Source organism: Prenolepis imparis, unplaced genomic scaffold, assembly GCF_030444845.1.
Source record: "Prenolepis imparis isolate NDT839.2.m4 unplaced genomic scaffold, iyPreImpa1.0 SCAF_2, whole genome shotgun sequence".
Lineage (NCBI taxonomy): Eukaryota > Metazoa > Arthropoda > Insecta > Hymenoptera > Formicidae > Prenolepis > Prenolepis imparis.
The window spans coordinates 17432614-17454216 of NW_028141160.1; the positions used below are offsets into that span (position 1 = coordinate 17432614).

At 33.2% G+C, this 21603-nt stretch overlaps 3 protein-coding genes across 8 annotated transcripts; 2 read left to right on the forward strand and 1 right to left on the reverse strand.

The window, feature by feature from the left end:
- The first annotated feature begins 59 nt into the window (after positions 1-59).
- Positions 60-7848, forward strand: Olf186-m (Ki-ras-induced actin-interacting protein-IP3R-interacting domain olf186-M). Of its 4 annotated transcripts, XM_083058957.1 has the most exons (8): positions 76-319; positions 453-703; positions 965-1264; positions 1479-1491; positions 2287-2575; positions 2659-2957; positions 4028-4249; positions 4345-7848. In XM_083058957.1, exons 4-8 carry the CDS (start codon positions 1482-1484, stop codon positions 5424-5426), a joined length of 1902 nt encoding a protein of 633 aa, XP_082915083.1. In that variant the 5' UTR covers positions 76-319; positions 453-703; positions 965-1264; positions 1479-1481; the 3' UTR covers positions 5427-7848. The 4 variants fall into 4 exon arrangements, with proteins under 4 accessions (XP_082915084.1, XP_082915083.1, XP_082915082.1 ...); XM_083058958.1 differs by having other exon boundaries at positions 60-703; positions 2677-2957; XM_083058956.1 differs by having other exon boundaries at positions 76-703.
- Positions 7849-8766: 918 nt separating this feature from the next.
- Positions 8767-10992, reverse strand: LOC145949139 (uncharacterized). Its single transcript, XM_083058969.1, has 5 exons — positions 10739-10992; positions 9649-9903; positions 9373-9558; positions 9098-9225; positions 8767-9014 (listed from the first exon to the last, which is right to left on the reverse strand). The coding sequence occupies exons 1-5, from the start codon at positions 10850-10852 to the stop codon at positions 8996-8998; spliced, it is 702 nt and encodes a 233-aa protein (XP_082915095.1). The 5' UTR covers positions 10853-10992; the 3' UTR covers positions 8767-8995.
- On the forward strand, positions 10985-18084 carry LOC145949128 (dipeptidase 1). 3 transcript variants are annotated; one of them, XM_083058892.1, is made up of 9 exons: positions 10985-11179; positions 12244-12476; positions 13337-13463; positions 14566-14737; positions 14927-15364; positions 16080-16338; positions 16673-16757; positions 16882-16957; positions 17650-17947. In XM_083058892.1, exons 2-9 carry the CDS (start codon positions 12393-12395, stop codon positions 17882-17884), a joined length of 1476 nt encoding a protein of 491 aa, XP_082915018.1. In that variant the 5' UTR covers positions 10985-11179; positions 12244-12392; the 3' UTR covers positions 17885-17947. The 3 variants fall into 3 exon arrangements, with proteins under 3 accessions (XP_082915018.1, XP_082915019.1, XP_082915017.1); XM_083058893.1 differs by having other exon boundaries at positions 10985-11175; XM_083058891.1 differs by lacking the exon at positions 10985-11179 and adding an exon at positions 11520-11582 and having other exon boundaries at positions 17650-18084.
- The last annotated feature ends 3519 nt before the right edge of the window (positions 18085-21603 follow it).

Below are 21603 nucleotides of genomic sequence, written 5' to 3' on the forward strand. Positions count from 1 at the left end.
CTCTCGGTGTCTCGCGCTCCGCCGAGCGCGCATGGCTTTGTTTTAGTGACGTCACCGCGCATCAGCTGTGCGGCGGCGTCGAGCGGCGCATGCGCGCGCGCGCTTGCCGTTCGTACGTCTTCTGAAATCATCTGAAGTCAGCTGCTTTCGGCTCGTATTGAAGATATATTCGTGTATATATGTGTTTCATATGTAAATTTTATCGGTTAAAAAAAACCCAAAAATGTGATCGAAAGACAAAGAAAGATACTAACCATAACGTTATCTCCTGTTGCGCGTGTCTCTTATTTAAGGATTCGATAGCAAATCTGATAATGAGGTAAATCTTCAATTGAAAAATGCCTTGCTTCAAACACACGTGAAAATGTATACGCCGAGTATGAGATTTGATTTTGTTTAGCTGCACTTTTTCTCTCTAATGTACTAATTATATTTGCAAAACTTACTTACAGGATACAAAAGATATAAACATACGTAGCGGTAAAAATGACGGAAAGAAAACTAAAATTAATGCATGCATCACGTCAACGGTTTGTATTTTGCAAGCAAGTGCCATCTATTATCAATAGGGAGAAGTTTGTCAAACTTTCGCACGCGCAGGCGCAGAGTATCAAAATAGCAGACGCGCTCTCACAGTCACAGTCGCGTATGTATAAAATATGTCAAGGAAATCGTATATAGCAAGAGGAAAAAAGTTTTATTCGTAAGTATAGACAAACTAAAACAATATTTAAAATATATATCTCTAATTGATTAAAAGATACTTTTTTTATATCAAAGAAACGCATGTTTATTTGAACAAACAAAATTTATTTATCGGTTATCTACCCCACAATTTCTTTCAGATATCTATTCAAATCTATGAGCCCAATCTGAGATCGCAATCTTATCAATTATTATATATACTTGTTTATTAACAAACTTTTGTTATTCGAAAAATTAATGAGTTTGCTTTTTACTGTAGGTTTGAGTCCACCGAAACAAAACAGTCGTCCAGTCGGTGCCGAGAAAATGCCGCTTTGCGTTTATTCTGTCAACGCGCTGCTGGGGTTTCAAAACACGTCCGTCCGCCACTGACAACCAGGACACAGACACATGACGTGGCGGCTGTCACGGACACTGTGACAAGTGGAGTCTTCAATCATTCCGCGCCGCAAACAAATCGCTGTGAAAAACGTCACGCGCGACATGCGTTTCGAGTCTTTCTGATTGTCGCAGAAACATCGCGCTCGCTTCGTGATCGTTCGCTTGAAATTGAACGAAGGTAAGCATCATGTACATTGTTACACGCTCTCTCGATTCAATCCGAGGACAGAACGATTCGTTTAGTCTATTACAATTTACGCAATCGCGCGTAAATCTAAATTAAACGTAGTAAATGTGCTGTAATATGGCACGTGATACATACACGCACATTCACGCGCGCGCGAGAGAGCTCTTTTTTTTTTACAATATTCTGTATTCATGCTGCTGGACAGGATATGGATCCAGGTACTTAATTGACAAGATTACGTTATGCACTTCTCGTTTTATGTTGACAAGTTAGGATGGAGTGTAGCGGATAAAATTGCGTCTATAGAAATTTTATTAGAGACAGAGTATTCTGTACATATGACATCATGTTCGAGTTATGTAAATGTGTAAGAACATGTTTTTTACCAGCATTATCGTATTAATGTTTATATTAATACGATAAAATTACCCTGCAGAATTCACTTAAAAAATTGTTCACACTTTAAGTAGAGCTTTGAGGATTTGCAGCTTGATATTATTTTGACGATAAAAAAAATTTGTAATCAAGAATAAAAATAAAATGCATGTACATATTTTATATTGATATTACTATTAGATGCATGTTAAATATCCTGCCATTGCAATGCAAAAAAAGACAATATTTTTGTAATATTAAAATGATAAAAGAAATTGTTCCTATGACATATATAAATAAAAATAGTATTTTTATATAACTATGCTATATATAAATACATTTTATGTTATATAATATTTATATTTTTGAGCATCACAGAGAAAACTAACATAAGAAAAAATAATTTGTATATTTGTCTAATACTTAGATATTACACTGTCCAAATTTTAAAACTTGTATCACTGATATTTATCTTATTAATTTCATTCCATAAATAAACTTGCTAGTGACAAATATCACAGTTTAACAATTATTTATAATATATAGTGATATTAAATCTCTGTCTAATAATTATAACACTTTATTTATATTTTGGCAATTTATTAATTAAATTGTATAATTAAATCAAAATGAATTAGAAAATGTGGGCAAGGAGACTATTCTAAAAGTGACAGATTGGTTACGTGGAATTTGGGAAATGAGACGGCGTGCCGGTGGACCAGTTCAACAATGGATTGATTCGATACCAATGTCTACAAAATCTGACCTCACAAACGAATGCCAAGAACATAACCCAAGTAAACCATTAACACCAACAGAGCCTAAGAACATTCCGTTTTCTAAGGGTTCAAAGCTTCCAAGCATGACTGTATCTGCGCCTATTAATGTTCCTAATTCATCAACAATGAATACACCAATATTTCCAAGGTAATTAAATAAGATTGTAATATTCTTTTTACAAATCCGCATCTTATCACGCATCTTATCACGAATATCTGTTTGAATTGCAGTTCACTTCCTCATTATAGACTGGCACGTGACGCAAGCTTTCAATCGGACAGCAGTCACTGTAGTAGCGTTGAAAGTTTACTTGAATTACGAAAGGCGGATCCAACAGCAATTTTGCTCGATCTTGGTTTTGGCGGTTGTTCAACCAGACCGCGAGAGAACGATCCAATCTCTCGCATTCCTAAAAGGTTCCTTCAGCCATCAACGTTACCAGGCATTGCTGTAAACGAGTTTCTTAAGCAACAACAAGAGTCTAGTGAATCTTTTGATTCAGTATCTTTAGGATATAGAGGCCTAACAGGTAAGATTGATTTGTCAGTAATAGCAGTCACAACAAAATATACAACTTGTCTTTGTAGAAATAACAAAGATAGAAATAATTTTAAATTCATCAATCTCAGCTTATAAGCATCTTAAAAATATGTATGAAATACAGCAGCGTCTTTATAATGTTAAAGTTCATTAAATTGATATTTTTGGGTATAAGATAAATCCGCAAACATTTTTGCCATATAGCATGATAATTTTATAGGAAGCAATAGCGCATTATACACGTCTACACGCGTCCGACAGCGCAGAAACTCGGGACCAAATAATTTTGTAAGTCTCGCGTGAAAATTTGTAGGTAGAAAATGTTTTGATGTGTGTACAATTTCGTTGAATTTATTTAGAAGTTCTGTTCTGTTTTGTACTATTATAATTTTTATTCAGTAAACATTATATAGCTTCTTATTTTTGCTCACATTGCTTTAGAGTTTATATAAGTATAAAGACCATCAATGCGCAATGTTTTGCTATTTTACCTAAAAGTTTATGATATTATTTGGATTTTATTATATTGTAAAAACATTATGCTTTTAGAATTTCAAGACGCTCAGTAATAATCATATATGCACAATAATATATTTTATCAAATTGTAGGCATGCAATGAAGCTATATGTGATATTTTTAAATTAATTCGCATGTTAATATATGCAAAAATAAATATGATAATGCGTATTAATGTTTAATAAGAGCACAGATTTAAAATGTGATTTATTAGCATTAGAGTTTAATGAATGTCTTATAATGTGTTATCACTTATATTGTGTGTAAAGTAGCATTAAATTTTTCAAATTGTGTGTAATAATCCTTTTTAAAAATATCCAGTTGTGATATATAAACTACTAATAGAGTTATACGTAAACTATTGTTTTTGTTTTGTATATTTTGTATATTTTGTATATTTCACAAGTATTTCATCATTTTAAATTCATATATCTTATCTATTCAGCTCGATAACAATTATTGTGATTGACCATAATATTGAATATGTGCAGCAAGATATATTTTATAATTTATAATTTTTTTTACTTTTATATTTTTGAAAGGATCACCCTATGTAGCTCCATCAGAAATTGTGCAAAAAATTATGGAACGTTTGCGAGAACACGAAAGCCATGAAATGGATACGAGTTCATATAATTATGAACAGTACAGTCCATTACATCAAAATCCTGCAAGACTTTCTGTGCTGTCTCCTGATAACAGGCAGTTCTTGGAACAGCCACGTTCCAAAAGTCCTGATATGCGCAACAAACGTATGATTATAGGTAAATAAGAATTTTGGTACGAATAATTTGTCCGAATATTCAGTTTATATCTGCATTATTTCTTAAATATCGAAAATATCGAGTATTTCTTGCAGGACAAAAATCATTTGCTTTCGGATGTGACGGAAATTTAATCGAAATACTTTCTAATGATACAAATCTTGCGTCCAATGATACAATAGATAGTGATAATAGTTTATTGGATGTTAGTGAATCTCCCATAGAATTAAAGCAATCATCTTTAGAAGAAAGTATAACGCTCGAACATCGGTATTTTTCGAAAAATGACAAGAAGCTAGTAAAACAATTGTCATTTGATGATACTGTCGATTTTTCCGACAGTACTGACCAAGTATTAAAAGACAATCGGGAGATCGCGAATAGCTCGAATATTGCTCAAGATGGCACAAATGTAGATAATAACAAGCAGAAATGTAATATATTCGATACAACTAAATGTGGAAAATATGAATTTCTTGATGTTCGAAGAGCTAGCGACGTAGGATCGTATGATACTTCTTCAGAAAATAAAGTATTTGAAGGAAAACGAAGATTTAGCGATGGCGCAATGTGCACTATTGAAAGCCAAAGTACAGAATGCACGTTAATACAGAAGAGAAGAAGTTTCAAAAGACAGTCTAGAATATGTGATACAACTGCAATCCATCATTGTGAACCTATTAAGTCTAGCATACCAAATGCGATATTTGAATGTAACATAGACAATGAAGAGGAAGCATCTAATGATGTAACTAACAGTACACACCAACTAAAAACGCTGACATCATTTGAGTCAACCGAAGATGAAGACCTAGAACTAAAACCAGAATTATTTAGAGAACCTAATTATATGTCTTTACTAGGAAATATTAGCGAACCTATCGACAAAATGAAACGCTTTGACTCTACAGAAGAAAATGCGGCATCGAGTGATTCTTGTATGCAAGATAATCAAGCTGGCAGCAAAGGTAAAATTTGTATAGATTGTAAGCGAGGTAAGAACTGTTCAGATTGTTGCCGTCATGTCGACAAACGGAAATATTGGAAAAAGATGAAAAAAATTATACGAGAAAATAAAAAATTAGAAGATATGCTAGCAAAAAGTAGGAGAGAAGTGGCAGAAATTCGTGATATGCTAAGTAGCGTTTTATCAGTCAGAATGGAACCAGGATTTTAAGTAGATTATTAAAAAATTCCACTTGCTGTTTGATAAAAAAAAAAGATTAACTGTGTAGTTATATGACCTTGTGATATAGTTGAATATATGTGCATCAGAGTAAAGAATTGATATTTTAGAAAATAGAACTTTCTCTATTTAATACTTTGTGTGAATTAATCTATATATTCTTCTACTTAAAAATCTCAAATATTTTCGAAGCTCGCATTTTATAAGACACTAATAACAGATATTTCTATAATATATATGCATGAAAACAATCACTTTTTTAATATCTATTTTTAATTAAAATCAACAAAAAAGAAAACTATTATCACAAGAAAATCCTTGTGTGTGTATATATATATATATATATATATATATATATATATATATATATATTTGCATCTCTATTTATAATTTATATATTTTTTTACATATTTCGTTTTTAATGCAAATTATAAATAAAGATGAAAATGTTAATACATTCAGATTTTATTTAACATACTGGACATTGGCACATGGTCACACAAAATACGACAGATTTGTCAGAATATTTTGTTCGATATGTGAATATGACGATTAAGATAAATATAACTTTAACAATATGAGGTAAATTCATATATTAAATTGAACATATACCGACAGTATTTCAGGATTGAGAGAAAAAGAAATCTTTTACAATAAACATTTAGAGATAGAAACTAAAGGGCAATATTAATGCATGTGAGGTCTATCGACTTTTGTGACATCACGTTTAAACTTTTAAAATGTCAATATTGACATGAAACTTTCGTGAACTTTACCCTGAATAAGTTATTCGAAATGACTGATTTTATATCTCCACTTTATATTCTAATCGTCATATTGTGTAAAAGATTTTTTGAAAAAAAAGAAGAAAATCCTAAGTGTACGCACTTGTCAAAATACATTCCCAGACCACGCTTAATATCATTAAGTTTGAAATATCGAGTTTATCACTTTTTAATTATGTTTGTTGATTGAATATTTGTATCTAGTTCATAATTAGAAAGATATAATAATGTGTCAGTTTTGTCTTGTTCATGTTTGATAATGTCTCTGTATAGTTTATATAGTATATTTTAATCATATGCACAATAACACAAAGGAAATAACTATATGTGAGAGTATACAATGTGACTATAGGCATAATTGGAGTAATAATGGAAGTTTGATACTTATGTCACTTTTTTAATTATTACAATCACAATTTTTGATCGCAACAAAATGCTGGTCATTCTGTACTTTGCAAAAAGAATTTTAAATCTAGTCTTTTACAATTACTATCAACACACAGTGATAACATATCTAACTAATAATTGTAAATTCTTTATCTCTTTCCCTTTTTTTTATCATAAGGGAATATATCAAGATAAGGAATTTTAAAAAGCAATTCATAATTGTTTGGATATCAATTATCGAGAATTAATTTATGCTGCCATATTACAGTCGATAGTACTTCTTGAATATTGATATGTTTACACAAATCATACATCGTAGTTATATAGATAATGTACATTTATTTAACTTTAATCTAACATGGATAACAATCAATAATTGGTATATTAGAAAAAACCTCCGACTTATACAGAAATAAGCGAATATTCAAAATAATTTAAATTATACAAATGATTGATATTTTAATAAAAAAAAGCAAGTTCTCCGTGTTAAATTATATTCATATAATTTTAGAATAAAATCAAACAATGTGATATTTATTATGCCACAATCGACCAAATACAAATTATTTAATAATAACTAAATACTTATCTATAAAAATATATTTGGGCAGGAACAGAAAAAATATTAGATATATTAAATTAATATATATATTATGAAATGTATAAGTCTGTCCATTTTTTTTTTTTTAACTTAATGCTTAAAATTCTAACATCAATTGGAAGTTTACCTGATATTTTATTAAATGCAATTTTATTCAATTTTTCTTAGGTCATATTGTCACTTAATAAAGAAAACTGCATTTTATTTTATTACAAAATACGATAAAATTATAATCAACATAGAGATATAAGACTATTCAATCAAATTGACTCGATACAAATCAAAAACTTTGGAACGCTATCAACTCTCATTTATATAACAAACTTTACATAATAAACATCCATATTGTGTATAATAAATTAGTAAAATTATATATCTCTATATTTTCTGATTTTTTTGCATAATATATATCAAGTGTAATGAAATTCAAATAAGATATGTACTATTTATACAAGATACACACAAACTAGAGTTATACTAATATAAAATATAGGAGCATCGTAGAAATAAAGTACAATGTACAATTGTGGGAGCACTCAATAAATATTTACCACAATTGAGTTTCATATTTTTTTTTCTTTTTTTGTTATCTATGCTTCATATCTATCGGATTTATCAGCTAAACACACTATTTATAACACTTCAGAAATAAATCGTCTATATTATAAAATATTCAAGATCCACATTTTAAGTTTCTTATTTAAGTCATCATAAATGTAATCGCAAAAGTATGGCGATACAAATACTTGTAAATTGATGCATTATGTAACACAACTTTATAGATATATCATGAGAGATCGAAGATATCATGAATTATATTTAAAGTAACAGACAAAATACGATTGATCAATAACGCAAGCTTTTTTATATAATTGATTTTTCATATGAAGTTCAGAAAAAGATATAAATGCAACTTGTTTAATTACTGGAAGTGTTTTCTAGTTTTTGTTATATCTTAAGATTAAGTGATACACACAAGAACTGGCCCAGCGTCGCCCGTAGCAGTTATGGGAACCATAATAAATATTGCTTCTGTGAGCCCCTTATTCTTTATATCGCGCGAATATTAACTAGCATTATTTCCTAGTCTTTGATTCAAAGAGAGATAATATAATAATCATTTATATATATAATTTTATATTTTACTTTATATTCATTCAACTTGTCTCAATATTTATAGCATTTTTTTTATAATTTTGCAATACTGTAATTCTGAAATCCTTTTTATTTCTTTGCTGTAACGAGGGACTTGAAGGTTCCACTTTTCTCTGTCTAAGGGCACGCTTGAAATGGCCACATAGGTCACAAGGCCAATGTTGCGTCTGTAAAATAGTTTAAATTATGAGTAGACTAACGGTGACATCATAAAAAAAAATTTAACATCAACATGCATCCATTACACTAGATAACATTTAATTTCTGTCAAAGACATAAAACATTTGTAAATCATCAGGTGTTGCATTTACTAAACTCTGTAAATTGATGCATGCTTGCGAGTAGCTCTATTGGTAATTGAAGCTCACACACATATTCTGTTAGAGGTATCAATTATAGCTAAAGCTACCCCCAATAATAAACTCAGAGCCGTGGTCCATCCAATCTTATATTTTAAATATGAACCTGCTACAATACCATGTCAAACTTCATCCATGTGTGTACGTGTAAACTGTAAATATGTTTCGTGGATAGTGTACATGTTGAGATGTGGATGTTTTATTTTTTTTTTTCCTTAGCATATGTTTCCTTAGAATGTATATAAACAAATAAGAGCAAACACTCGATCTAATTTAGTCTTCTTTGTCATCCCTGAAATTGACAAAAAAATTTATCAATATTAGCTTTATTAATTATTGCAAGATTTTATAAAAATTTTGAATTCAATCACATACTTTACAACTTCTTGTTGTTGCGTTGGATCAAAATGAAGTTCAACAATTGTTTCTTGTCTACTTTGCACTTTAAAGGACACCTGGACTGCTATGTAATTGTCTTTGTTACTAAGTTGCCATCCAGAGTACTGAAATAAAATACAATTTAGGAATTTTTTATACTTATAAATATAATTTATGCAAAGTCACTTTATTTAATATTTCAATTTACACAAGTTGATTCAATTCAACAAATGATGAAAAATATTATTTTTAATTCTAAAAAAAGTACTTACTGTCGTTGTGCTTTTGTACAATACTTTTCCGTCTTCCTCAAAAGGTAAAAACTTTTGAAGTAGTGCCTTTCCATCTATCCTCCACAAGGTTGGATGAGAGCTCGATTCTACATCAGACTTATCCTTACTAGATGATTTACTTTTATTAGATGCAAGGTCAGCTTTTGCAAGAACAAACGAACCAGACTGTGAAATAAAAAAAAAAAGAGAAAAATCACTCACAGATAATATTTTAAAGGAGTTTATAATTGATTCGATCATGTCCTAATGATTTACCGTGTAATCTTTTGGAGTTTCTCCCGATTCATTGAAACTGTTGTCATCAGAATCTTCGTCTTCATCTTCTTCCTTATCATCATCCTCTTTCTTAGAACGCCTTTTCTTTTTTGGTTTTTTCCCTGTATCAGAATCTGATTCCTCATCTTCGTCTTCATCTTCCTCTTCATCCTCATCTTCCTCTTCTTCATCTTCCTCTTCAGAATGGTGTCGCTTTTTTGCTGTTTCTCTCTGCGGTCTTATTTTAGTACCACTCTGTGAAAAAAACCACAAGTAATATTAGATATATAATATTATATGTATATTAATAACTTGTGATTTATGTGATAATTTATGTATATATTTTATGAACTAATAATCAACAAAAATATATAAAAAACATCCTTATTACATATATATTTTTTTCTGTATATGCATACTTGAAGTTTTAACAATGTATTCATGATTCATATAGAATTATATATATATATATTTGTTGATAAGAAACGTGTCGAATGTTTCAGCAAAGTGCCGGTTTGTTCCGGCTTTGAAAAATCCCGCCAATCGGCGCCACTTGCCGGCCGGCGAGGATGGCTGACACGAGATGCGGAGAGACAAGCCGGGGGAGAAACGGCCATACCTCGAAATATACGCTCCAAGATATCACGATGTCGTCGCCGTGCGGGAAGCCGTTCGGCGCGGACTCGCGAAACGACTCGGCGCGCCGGAAAGCCGGCGAGATGCGCGCGAGGAGGATATCTTGCTCTCTCCACTTCCTCGGGCAAAACACTAGGAGGGAGTCGCCCGCTAACGCCTCGCTTCGACGATACGCTATTCGCCCAAGATGCGATTGATTGACATGACGAATGAAACGGGCGAATTGATTCATAGATGAGAACGAACCCGATGATGGACATTTTTTTTCCGCGCCCCGCGTCCAAGCGTTCACTCGGTCAGCAAGATGTCGGATAGAGCGTCTTTAACAGGCGCTTTATCGCGGAAAAAAAATCGTAATCCCGAGGGAAGATAATTACGATTCGTCGTTTCCGGATGGAAACCGTAATGAACGTAGCGAGATGGCGTGTTTACGGGTGGCGTGGATTTTTTTTACCTCCGCTCCGGGCTCGGGGGTCCATTCCTCTTCGGAGGCGCCCTCGACCTCCGGATCGTCCGGGTCGTCCACCTCGTAATCGTCCTCGTCCGAGACGTCCTTGATCTTCTTCATGCTGCCTTTGCGCGAAATGTTTGTCGATGTTGCGATATACGGATGCCGCGAAAGCACGCCGAAAACACACTTGCGAAAACTGCGGGAGGAGAGAACGAGACGTGCACGAGATCGCAAACAATATGGCGGTCGGTAAGGGAGGAGGGGAGGAACGCTCCGCTCTTTATTATCGCGAACTCGCGGACGGCGCCGCGGCTGCGAAAACGGTCTCCCGATGGCGCCACTTGTAGCTCTCGTCCTGGCGGGAAGACGGAACCAAGCCACCGCCAAACATTTCCCGACTCTCCATTTAGACGCCTTCGTTTCGAGCAACTTCCGTCTTCGTACGTATGTATATTTTATTAAATACTATTGGAATATTAAAGTCGAGCAGGAGGGGAAGAAGGCTCTCTGCTCATATAGCAACAATAAGTATCTAAACGAATATTCGATAATTATCTTATAGATGAGCTATCGCGAAAAGGAAGTAACTTCTCCCGCGACTCGCCATTTACACGCGTTCATTTCGAGCAACTTGCGGCGTTTTTGTGCGTATATGTATTTTATAAAGTACTATTGGAATATTAAAGTCGAGCAGGAGGGGAAGAAGGCTCTCTGCTCATATAGCAATAAGTATCTTAACGAATATTCGATAATTATCTTATAGATGAGCTACCGCGAAAAGGAAGTAACCTCTCTCGCGACTCGCCATTTGCACGCGATCGTGAAGGAACTTCCGGCGTCTTCGTGCGTATGTATATTTTGTAAAATAGTATTGGAATATTATAAAATCGAGCAGGAGCGGAAGAATATCTCTCATAGCAATAAGTATCTTGAATACCGCTCGTCCTAAAGATACCACACGATATATATCTATTCGAATTTTTAAATGTATTATATTATAATATGTATGGGAATCAAAGTAATTAACTAACCTAATTCTAATTAGACATTATGATGCCAATGCAAAAATTATTCTTCATCAAAAATATATACATAAAATTTTAACAAACACACATATATGCAACTATATGTTTGTCGAAACGAACAATTATCTAGATGCTATAACTATACTCTTTGTAAAAACGTAAAGAATTGTGCTGAATTAATTTTTGTACAGAAAATTTTTAATAAGACATCGCAAATATTATTAATGGAACATAATTTGTTTGCATATATTGTACTTGTCTCTCTTGTTATTCGAAGACAATAATACTTGTATAACAAATAATATTATATAAGTATAATATAATTAATACAAAATAATTAATACAAAACATATACACGTATTAATAATATTCACGTTGTCAAAAGATATAGCAGGTGAGAGAATTGATACAAGCAAAATATATCTCTTCGACACGAATTCTTTGATTGTTAATAATTTTTTGGATTCGTACACCGTTTTCCAGGTCGGGTCGATATGGGGGTTGACGCGTGCGCGGACGCCCGTACGTCGAGACGCTGTTCCCTCATCAGTACTTTCGACAGTGGCGATATCAGCAAAAACCCTGGTACGAGGGTAAGGAACGGACGGACGACGTGATTGCGTGGAAAGAAAATGTTCGAGCTCTATGGTGTCGGTAAGGATGGCATGGTTTATCGGTCCCCGCCCCCGAGAAGAAAAGAAGTCGACATCCTGGAGGTAGATATATATAGAACACGACGAACGTTATTAAAAATCCCTTGTTAATTAAAAGCTTCCTTATAATTGCCTTGTCGCGGATCTGTAAAACTCCCTTGAGAACATCTGCTGAAATATAATTTACAGTACACAACATAAGTACACACCATATATATCATCTTTAGAACCTTTATCGTTTCTGGGTGCAATTTTTTTTCTTAAAAAAAAAGAAAAAACAAAACAAAACATAGCCAAATTTAAAATATTTTAAAGAGAAATATTATTTATTTTATTTATTGTAAAAAGAATTTGAGAATAATATATAATCAACGATGCGTTTGATAAAGAAATGTTTTCATCAAAATATTTATTAAGAGTCTGTCGAATTATTTTTGAATTTTATTAATAATTTTTAAAGCTTTCAATCTGAGAATAAAAAAATTATAATTATATAAGAAATGAGAATTAACAAAAATAAGATTATATGTGTGTGTGATTAATATATTTGTAAGAATTGAAAATATTTTAAAAATAATATTTCAATATAAGATTAGCCGAGAGAATAATGTGTGAGGATAATTTATATAAAGTTCGTAAAGTATATATATATATAGTGATTCCGCGCCAATATTATTTTTACAACTGTCTGTAAAAAATCAGAGATGTTCTATTCAAAGTTTTTGTATATTTATTTTTCAAGGCAAACACGTTTTTCCTTACGGTATGTATTTCTTTCATAACTTACGGGCTATTAATGGCGTAATATGCGACATTCGTGCAACGTGGATAAATAGTTGTGCAACGTTTGCAATCTTAGAATTTACAGACACGACGTTGAAACTACATACTTTGTAGCTTTGTAAATCAACGTTCTTTTGCAGACTTGCCTGCAACTCTCTTCACCAGAACTTATGAGAAAATTGCCCAACGGCGATGCACTTCACCACATCAAGGACACGGGTGTTTCGACTTCCTTTAACAAGGCTAAAGAACCGCTAAGAGAGAGCAGTGAGTGAATAAAAAAAACTGTATACACAGTAAAATTAAAATATTCGAAAAATTTTATTCGCCCTCATAAAATTTTATTTTATCTTCTCTCCTAAAATTATCAATTTATTTTAATTATAGAATATAAAGAAACAAAATGGTGTATATATATTTCTCTTTTTTTATATCAGAGTTTAACAAACATGTATTTTAAATAATTAATTAATTTTTCCTATAAAAAAGGCGAATACTCAAATATTATCTAAATATGTAGATATTTGAATATAGATTTTATATTTATGTAACTTGACGTATAAAAAATGTTTAATCAGATTGATATAGATTTAATTCTATCACTGTGTATTGATGTGCTTTCTCGCGATTATTTTATGATTCCGCGACGTTTCCGATGGCCGAATCCGTTTATTTTCTCCAATTTCACACGTCAACAAAATTGTTTATATAAAGCCTCCCCACGAAGAAAAGAAGTCATCGAGTGATGAGAAATGACGAGTGTGGCGAGACGTGACGAGCAATTTGATATGATTTCTATTTACGGCTCGATGATCTTCTCAATTACATCGCGTATTCGATGTCGACAGCAGAGACGGCAGATCGAAGTTTCGGTTATGGTGATTTTACGTACGAATAGATACCATTTACGCTCGGCTAATCTTCCCGGTTGAAGATGATTTCGCTTTAATTGTTTCATTGACCTTCTCTAGAATAGACTGATCATTATCGCTTATTAATTTCGTTGTCGATAAATGTGCATAGGGATTATAGATATTAATGGATTTAATATAAAATAATACAATATCGTAAAAATATGTAAAAGTGTCAAAAGGGCTAAAAATTAGAACTTTTCCTTAGAGATATCTTTATACTATCTTTTAAATTCTGTTTGGAAATATTTTAAATATATTATAATTAATATTTGCATTATTATATATATATATTATATGTATATTTATTAAATATATTATATATGCATTATTATATATATATATATATATATATATATATATATATATTTATATTTATATCAGAAAGAGATGACAATGTCAAAATTTTATTGAAAATATAGATTTTACATTGTTTCTAATATCCGACAATATTGTAGGACGAAGTGCTGTAAGAAGATGGGTGGTAATGACTGGATTCTTCTTCCTTGGATGTGCCTTAGTGGCTGGAGTAGGTCTGCCTCTCGCCTTGGAACTTCGAAGCTCTCACTTGTTGGAAGCCAGATTGCAAGTGGTCCGAAGAATGCTCTCAGAAATTCCTCTGATTGATGGGTAACAATTGTTTATATCTTATATTTAAATTAATGGAAAAGAATAGATTATATAAAAGTTTTTATGAATTATTTAAAAGATCTAAAACAACTTGTTCTTAATTTGATATTGATATTGAAATTCGCATAATAAAATAATAATAATACTGGATCTCTATATCTATTATATTTCGCACGAATTATCTGACAGGCATAACGACTTTGCCTGGAATCTGCGCAAGCACAGCGGCAGCACGAAGCTAGGTAACTTCCCCTTCGACGAGGACCTGTCACGCAATGCCAGCTGGGGTCCGCAGTGGCAAACCGATCTGATCCGTCTGGAGCAGGGGATCGTTGGCGCGCAATTCTGGTCGGCCTACGTGCCATGCGAGGCGCAATTCCTCGACGCCGTGCAACTCACCCTGGAGCAGATCGACATCGTGCGTAGACTCACGTCTCGTTACCCCAAACGGATCAGACTGGTGACGACGAGCGGCGAGCTGGAGAACGCGCACCGAGACGGAGTAATCGCCAGCCTAGTAGGGATAGAGGGTGGTCACAGCATCGGCACTTCCATGGCGGTGCTGAGGAGCTTCCATCGGCTGGGCGCACGCTACATGACCCTGACCCATAAGTGCAACACGCCATGGTAAGTTTGACCGCCGGAAGAACGACGTCTTTATGCGCGCGTACGGAACGTACAATCGGTGAGAAGGAATGAGAATCTTGGTAGATCAAATTAGTATTTTCTACTATAATACTAGCTATAATGTATGCTTCTCCATTGCTGAGTTTTATTGCAGTCTATCAAACTATTTGATACATCCTTGAAAGTTTATATAAGTCTTATTTAGCAATTAAATCAATGCAAGTTATGTAAAAAAATGATACGGACTAAATCTTGGAAGAAAATGTATAACGTAGCTTTTCAATGCGTTATCTATTTAAGCCAGTTAATTAGATCGAAATATGTTTGAGATTCTAATGATGTCATTAACTATCTATCCGATTCTAATATTCTCTTGATATATTTAACCCTTTAAATATTTATTTTAAGAATTTTTTATCTTTATACCGTAGTTTATCCGTAAAAATATAAAACAAACATCTCTCGATTAAGAGTTCCTTAAATGATATTTTTCATTACTCGAGTAATATATTATGCATAACTTTTGAACAAAAAAATATCCAAAATATTTCTATCCAGCCTAATTTGATTTTTTTTCGTAAATATATAAGTAAGTAATCTTATTTTTATATAGAAACTTTTTCTCTCAATTACAGATATTTTTTTTGAGCTAAAGAATTTTAATTGCATCTTTAATTTGACAATCGAATGTCAGAGGATCGATTTCGATTTTCAGGGCGGACTCATGCTCTGTCGACGATCCGAACTCGGACGCATCCTCTGATTTCCACAACGACGGCCTCTCGGCGTTCGGCAAAGCGGTTGTTCGAGAGCTGAATCGACTTGGCATGCTCGTGGACCTCTCTCACGTCTCGGTGAGAACGATGAGGGATGCTCTCGCGGTGACAAAGGCACCGGTCATATTCTCGCATAGTGCGGCTAAAGCACTCTGCAATTCCTCGAGCAATGTCCCGGACGACGTACTACGAAATTTGGTAAAAAATAAGAATATAATTCCGGAAAAAAATATCTTGGATAATATGTAGAGTTGAACGTGCAAAATATAAATCAGCGCGAGAGATAAACGAAGATACAGAATTAAATCGGTCCGCTTAATTCTAAACGATTTTCGACCAAGCGTTGATTTATTTTAATTTCTAATAAAAAAAATCAAATTTCTTCTTAGCTATACCGCTTAAAAAATAATTGTTAATTAATTTACTGGAACAAAAGATTATTGAACATAAGATTATTATGCAAGTTACGCGGAATGACATAATATTTTTTCAAAGATTAATCGCGCGGCTTTCATCTCTATTACTGTTCTAGTCTCTCAACGGTGGTCTGGTTATGGTCAGTTTCGACAGCGCGCATTTGAGCTGCGGTGATAAGGCCTCTATGTATGATATCATAGGTGTGTAAGCAGAGAAATATCAAAAAGATGATAATATCAAAATAGTAGTTAAACATCAAAAACTTGGAGATAAAAAACAAAATCAAGGCGTAACGACGCGCTCGCGTGTCTTTTTTTTTTACAGCTCACATTAATCACATAAGACGAATAGCTGGCGTGAATCACGTGGGTCTTGGCGCTGGTTACGATGGAATATTGAGGTAGTTAAAGACTTGCTAATATATTATCATATCTTTATCATTCATATAATGTAACTCGGCGATAGTCGTTTTCAAGGATATTATACGTAAGACTATTTCTTTAATAGTTTTCCGAGTAATGGTTATGACAGTATTCGTTTAAAAATATTGTCTTTATTTATTTCTTATATTTATGATTATTTAATTGAAGTACTCAAACTCTGAAATTTTGAATATTTTTCATAATTATAACTAACAATAAATAACAATATAATTATTAAAATAATTATTAATTATAATAAATTATATAATATAGTTTTAATAATTTAATAGTTTAATAGTTATATTATATTCCGTAAAAAAAGACGAGGTTAGAGAGACAGAATATTCTGTTCCTGTAAATATAACTCTTTTATCACATTTATTTCATATTTATCTATACAATATAAGACTATATAATTTTGATCCTTTGATATTATTTAAAGATAGATTTATATTTGATTAGATAAAAAAAATATAAAGAGAATTTATATTTAATAAATAAAATATAAAGAACTATATTTATCATACATAATGCAATAAATATATAAAAAACTATATTTTTTATTGCATTACATATATGATATATATTTTTGTAACAATGAAGGTACATACAGACTCCAAATGGATCTAAGTGGTAAAGGTGATTAAAGCAAATATTCGCACGTATTCAGACCACCGACGGAATTGCCGGACGTTTCCGGTTATCCCTTGCTGTTGGCCGAACTGACTAGAGATCGCAGATGGTCCGCGACGGATATAAAGAAACTGGTGGGCGGAAATTTGTTACGCGTTCTTAAAGAAGTGGAGAATCACGCGGCAACTCTTTCACACCAGTTTCCGGCTGAGGAGTGGATCCCTCAGGAGCTCATCGAGGACAGCGCCTATTGCAGATATCACGACACGTAAAAGGCGTCTACGACTATTTTCGACGTACGACGTTGTCACTTCAATTCTACGAGTCTCTCTCGCTAAACAAGTACGCATTTTAAACTGTATCATCTTTGTACCTGGAACGCTCTCTTTAACTGTTTTACATTTTTAAATAAAATAGCGATAGTCCGATACTCCGATAAAATTCCTCGTCTTTTTCAGCCCACGTACAGTCAAATTATATAATTCTAACAAGTAAAAAAAGAAATAATTTCTTTACCTGGAATCCTTCTACATTTTGCATATATTAGAATTTAGTCAGTTTTCTTCCTAGAAGTTTTTTTTGAAAAAACTTGTATGCAAAATATTCATAAATATGTAATATTAATAATTTATATTCTTAGTGTTTAATATTAATAACTTAAAGCAACGTTAATACAAATCAAATATTTTTATAACTATAATACGAAATGTGACTGTGTTCGCGCATTGTAATGCACTGCATTAAGATACTTGATTTTTGTAATCGTATTACAATTTTTTCTCGTATTATCCTTAACTTTGTTCGCTACTGCAAATTTAAAAATTTGACAAGCATATTTAAAACTATATTGTAACTCAGACCAGTTACATCACATTCAATTGCGTTTATGGTCAAAATTGATGTTAGTAGTTAAGTCAATTTACCTTATGTCTTGAGTCCTCTCCGTGTCCACCGTCATATAATGTATGTTGAAGCAATTATTTAATCTCTCGTACACGGATTTACACATGCATATACGTACCCACGAACATATACGACGCTACAGTTAACAGAGGCGCACAAGTCGCGATATGTCAATTATATCGTTTAATTTTTAACTCGAGGCTTATATTTCAATCGAGGACAGCGTCGTAAATAATTCAGCATCATTGATCAGTTATCTGAATCTCGTATAACTTATTAAAGATAACAAATAAGTCGCTGAAGTTTCGACGATGCGTTTGAATAATTCATATTCGATATTGTGGGAGGACTCATCTTTCGATAAGATAATTAATAGTCTCTACTTTTCTTTGTATGCATGTTTTTAACGTCGTTCAGATTAATAATTGATCTCAGATCGCGATGACAAGGTCATTGAACTTAAAATCTGCTTACAAACGCTTTCTTGACACGTCAATTTAACAAGAAGATTATATTTAATAATGCTGACGTGTCGTAGACAAAGTAGTTTTAAAAATAATGTCTTTTTATCTTAAATTAGAGCACATACAAGAATTTAGAAGATACAATAGATTTCGACATTATTTCTCTTACAATTTATTTGCAAATATTTCAATCAATTTAATTTTCATTTTATTATGGAGAGAAAGATTATATATATATTGATAAAAGCATTATTTTATTACAAATATTTTATAATAATTTTAATATAAATTATTAAAAATAGTAGATATTTATTTTCCAGCAAAATCTTTTCATTTAAATGTTAAAATTACTTTGTTTTATTTTAGTTGCCGTACTGAAGCGAATGTGATTAACAATTTTGCTGACAGAAGGATAATTCTCTCAATATATGAAGAAATCTGTTTGTTTTAATTCAAGCAAGATACACAAGCAGCAGTAAATTAAAACAAGACTTCGTAAGTGTGAGTATATTAAAGTAAAAGACTGTATTTTTTCTTATTAGCACAATGCAATTTTAACGATGTATTAAATTAGATTTAGTTAGATCAAAAATCTTTCTACATAGATAATCCTACATTAGTCACGTATCTTTAAAGATCCTTAAAGATTGATTTTGACAGACAAGATATATTATTGCTTCTGCAACTTTCTACAGATAAGAACAAATTAATTCTAATAAGATACTCCGCGTAGCCGCGCTAGATCTTCCATTTTTCAGAAATCGTGAAAGTGCTTGAAGATTGACCACGAACGCGTATCGAGCTCTCGCTCTCATCAATGTTAACGTATTCTCCGGATATGGGTCATGCTATATATACTGTTGCAGATTGCAATATTTTTGTTTGTCAAAAATAACCGAAGAAACGTCATTCGATTATTTTCTTCTCACAAAGCATTGCTCAATTGCGTTCGTAAGCGAATTCGACGAAGCGGATCTTGTTGACGGAAAAGTGAATTTGCTCGATTATATTCGGTAATCGTTCTTTTTATTCTTTTATTCATACTCGATCGATTACATCGATCGACAAAATAATTATATTGATTGTTACTTCCCGATACTGATGAAGAATTTGTTTTTACCCGTACTTTTTTTAGATTTATTTTACTTAAAATGGGAAGTAAGCTTTAAGAGACGACAGCTGTACCGTCAAATGCTGACACAAAGATTTGTCTATTCTTCTTGCAAGTGTACGAATAAAATTGCAAGCTAAGGGATGGAAAATATCAATGTAACATGTACAATTTTCTCTATGAAAAAATGCAAGATAGTATTAAAAAGAACGATTACCGAAGAGTATAAAAAATAATGAACGAAAATTCCACTTCTAAAATATCATTGCATAATCATTGCTTAACTTTTTCCATATAAAATTTATATATTTATTTATTTATTGAAATTCTCTCATCATTTCTGTACATATTTAGCAAACTCATTCGATCGAATCTCATCTTCGGCCACATTGCTATTAATTAACGATATCTTTCTATCGTTTCGGCGGGCATGTAATTTCTTTCTACAATGGGTCCCAGTCTTTTTCGCGGTTCCCTTTTGAGCGCTCGATGCGATCCACGCCACGGCCGCGAAGGAACGAGCTACATCGCGGAGATGAGGATGCGCGTGGCCAGGGCGACGCGCGCGAGGTCGAGGGGGAGCGCACGGTCGGGTCAAAGAGGCCAAGATAAATTGCAATCTAATTCGCGAGAGTCAGCCCGGGGCCAATTACGATTCGTTGCGCGTCCGCAGGAAGAGAGGAGTGGCGCCCGTGCCTGCCTGGAGCGAGCGCGACGCTCGTACACCTCCTACCTACGAGGCCTTGCGGCAAATGCCGGCGGACCGTGAAACTCTCGTCTCTTTAAAACGCGCCGCCGAGAAAACCCGAGGATCTACGACATCGACCGATCGGGATCGGCGGCGACGATGTGCGCCGTCGTCGGGCGCCCGCTGTCAACGCATACGTCGAAAACGATTTCGAGCAAATCGGGATATTGGAAACTGGATAATGTATGAGAATTACGCGAGATTGATATTATCTTTAGATATTTAAGATCATTAGTACTTGGTCAGGATCGATTGATACGGGTAATGAATATGTATTGGTACCATATATATTATTTATAAGAAAAAAATATTTAAAAAATGCAGAAATATCGGAAAATGCAAAATATATGGTTAGTCGCGATGAAAGTATAATTGTACCATGTCTAACAATGCATTTTAATATCGATTAGATGAATATTCTAACAAGAGAAAAATAAACATTTTTTTTTAATTCTTTGAACGAAGGAAAAAAAATTCGCGCAATTAGCTTGGTTAGTCTGCACTGAATCGATCCGTCCCTGACGGGGTATCGTGGCGCGGAAATGGTGGGGGATTCGAAGATTAGACTCGCTCCTCCGCAAGCCGAAACTTCAGTTTAGTTTACTAACGATCCCCGAGTCGCATCCTCCGTCGCGACCGGCATTCGCGGTCATCGAAATCGTAGAAAGAAGAAAGGAAGAAAGAAGAAAAGAGAGAACGAGATCCGCACGAGAGGCCGAGGCGATGACGTGAGGCGGCTGCGGCGACAGAAGCAAAATCGCGACA

Excerpts from the sequence above, each read along its gene's own strand:
- Olf186-m (XM_083058956.1), top strand. Across the intron at positions 2,576-2,658 it reads AATACACCAATATTTCCAAG|TTCACTTCCTCATTATAGAC; the intron begins GTAATTAAATAA and ends TTTGAATTGCAG. Across the intron at positions 2,958-4,027 it reads AGGATATAGAGGCCTAACAG|GATCACCCTATGTAGCTCCA; the intron begins GTAAGATTGATT and ends TATTTTTGAAAG.
- LOC145949128 (XM_083058892.1), top strand. The coding sequence starts at position 12,393 with ATGTTCGAGCTCTATGGTGTCGGTAAGGATGGCATGGTTTATCGGTCC. Across the intron at positions 15,365-16,079 it reads CATAAGTGCAACACGCCATG|GGCGGACTCATGCTCTGTCG; the intron begins GTAAGTTTGACC and ends TTCGATTTTCAG. Across the intron at positions 16,958-17,649 it reads GGTTACGATGGAATATTGAG|ACCACCGACGGAATTGCCGG; the intron begins GTAGTTAAAGAC and ends GCACGTATTCAG.
- LOC145949139 (XM_083058969.1), bottom strand. The coding sequence starts at position 10,852 with ATGAAGAAGATCAAGGACGTCTCGGACGAGGACGATTACGAGGTGGAC. Across the intron at positions 9,904-10,738 it reads CCCCCGAGCCCGGAGCGGAG|AGTGGTACTAAAATAAGACC; the intron begins GTAAAAAAAATC and ends TTTTTTTCACAG. Across the intron at positions 9,226-9,372 it reads TGTACAAAAGCACAACGACA|TACTCTGGATGGCAACTTAG; the intron begins GTAAGTACTTTT and ends ATTTTATTTCAG.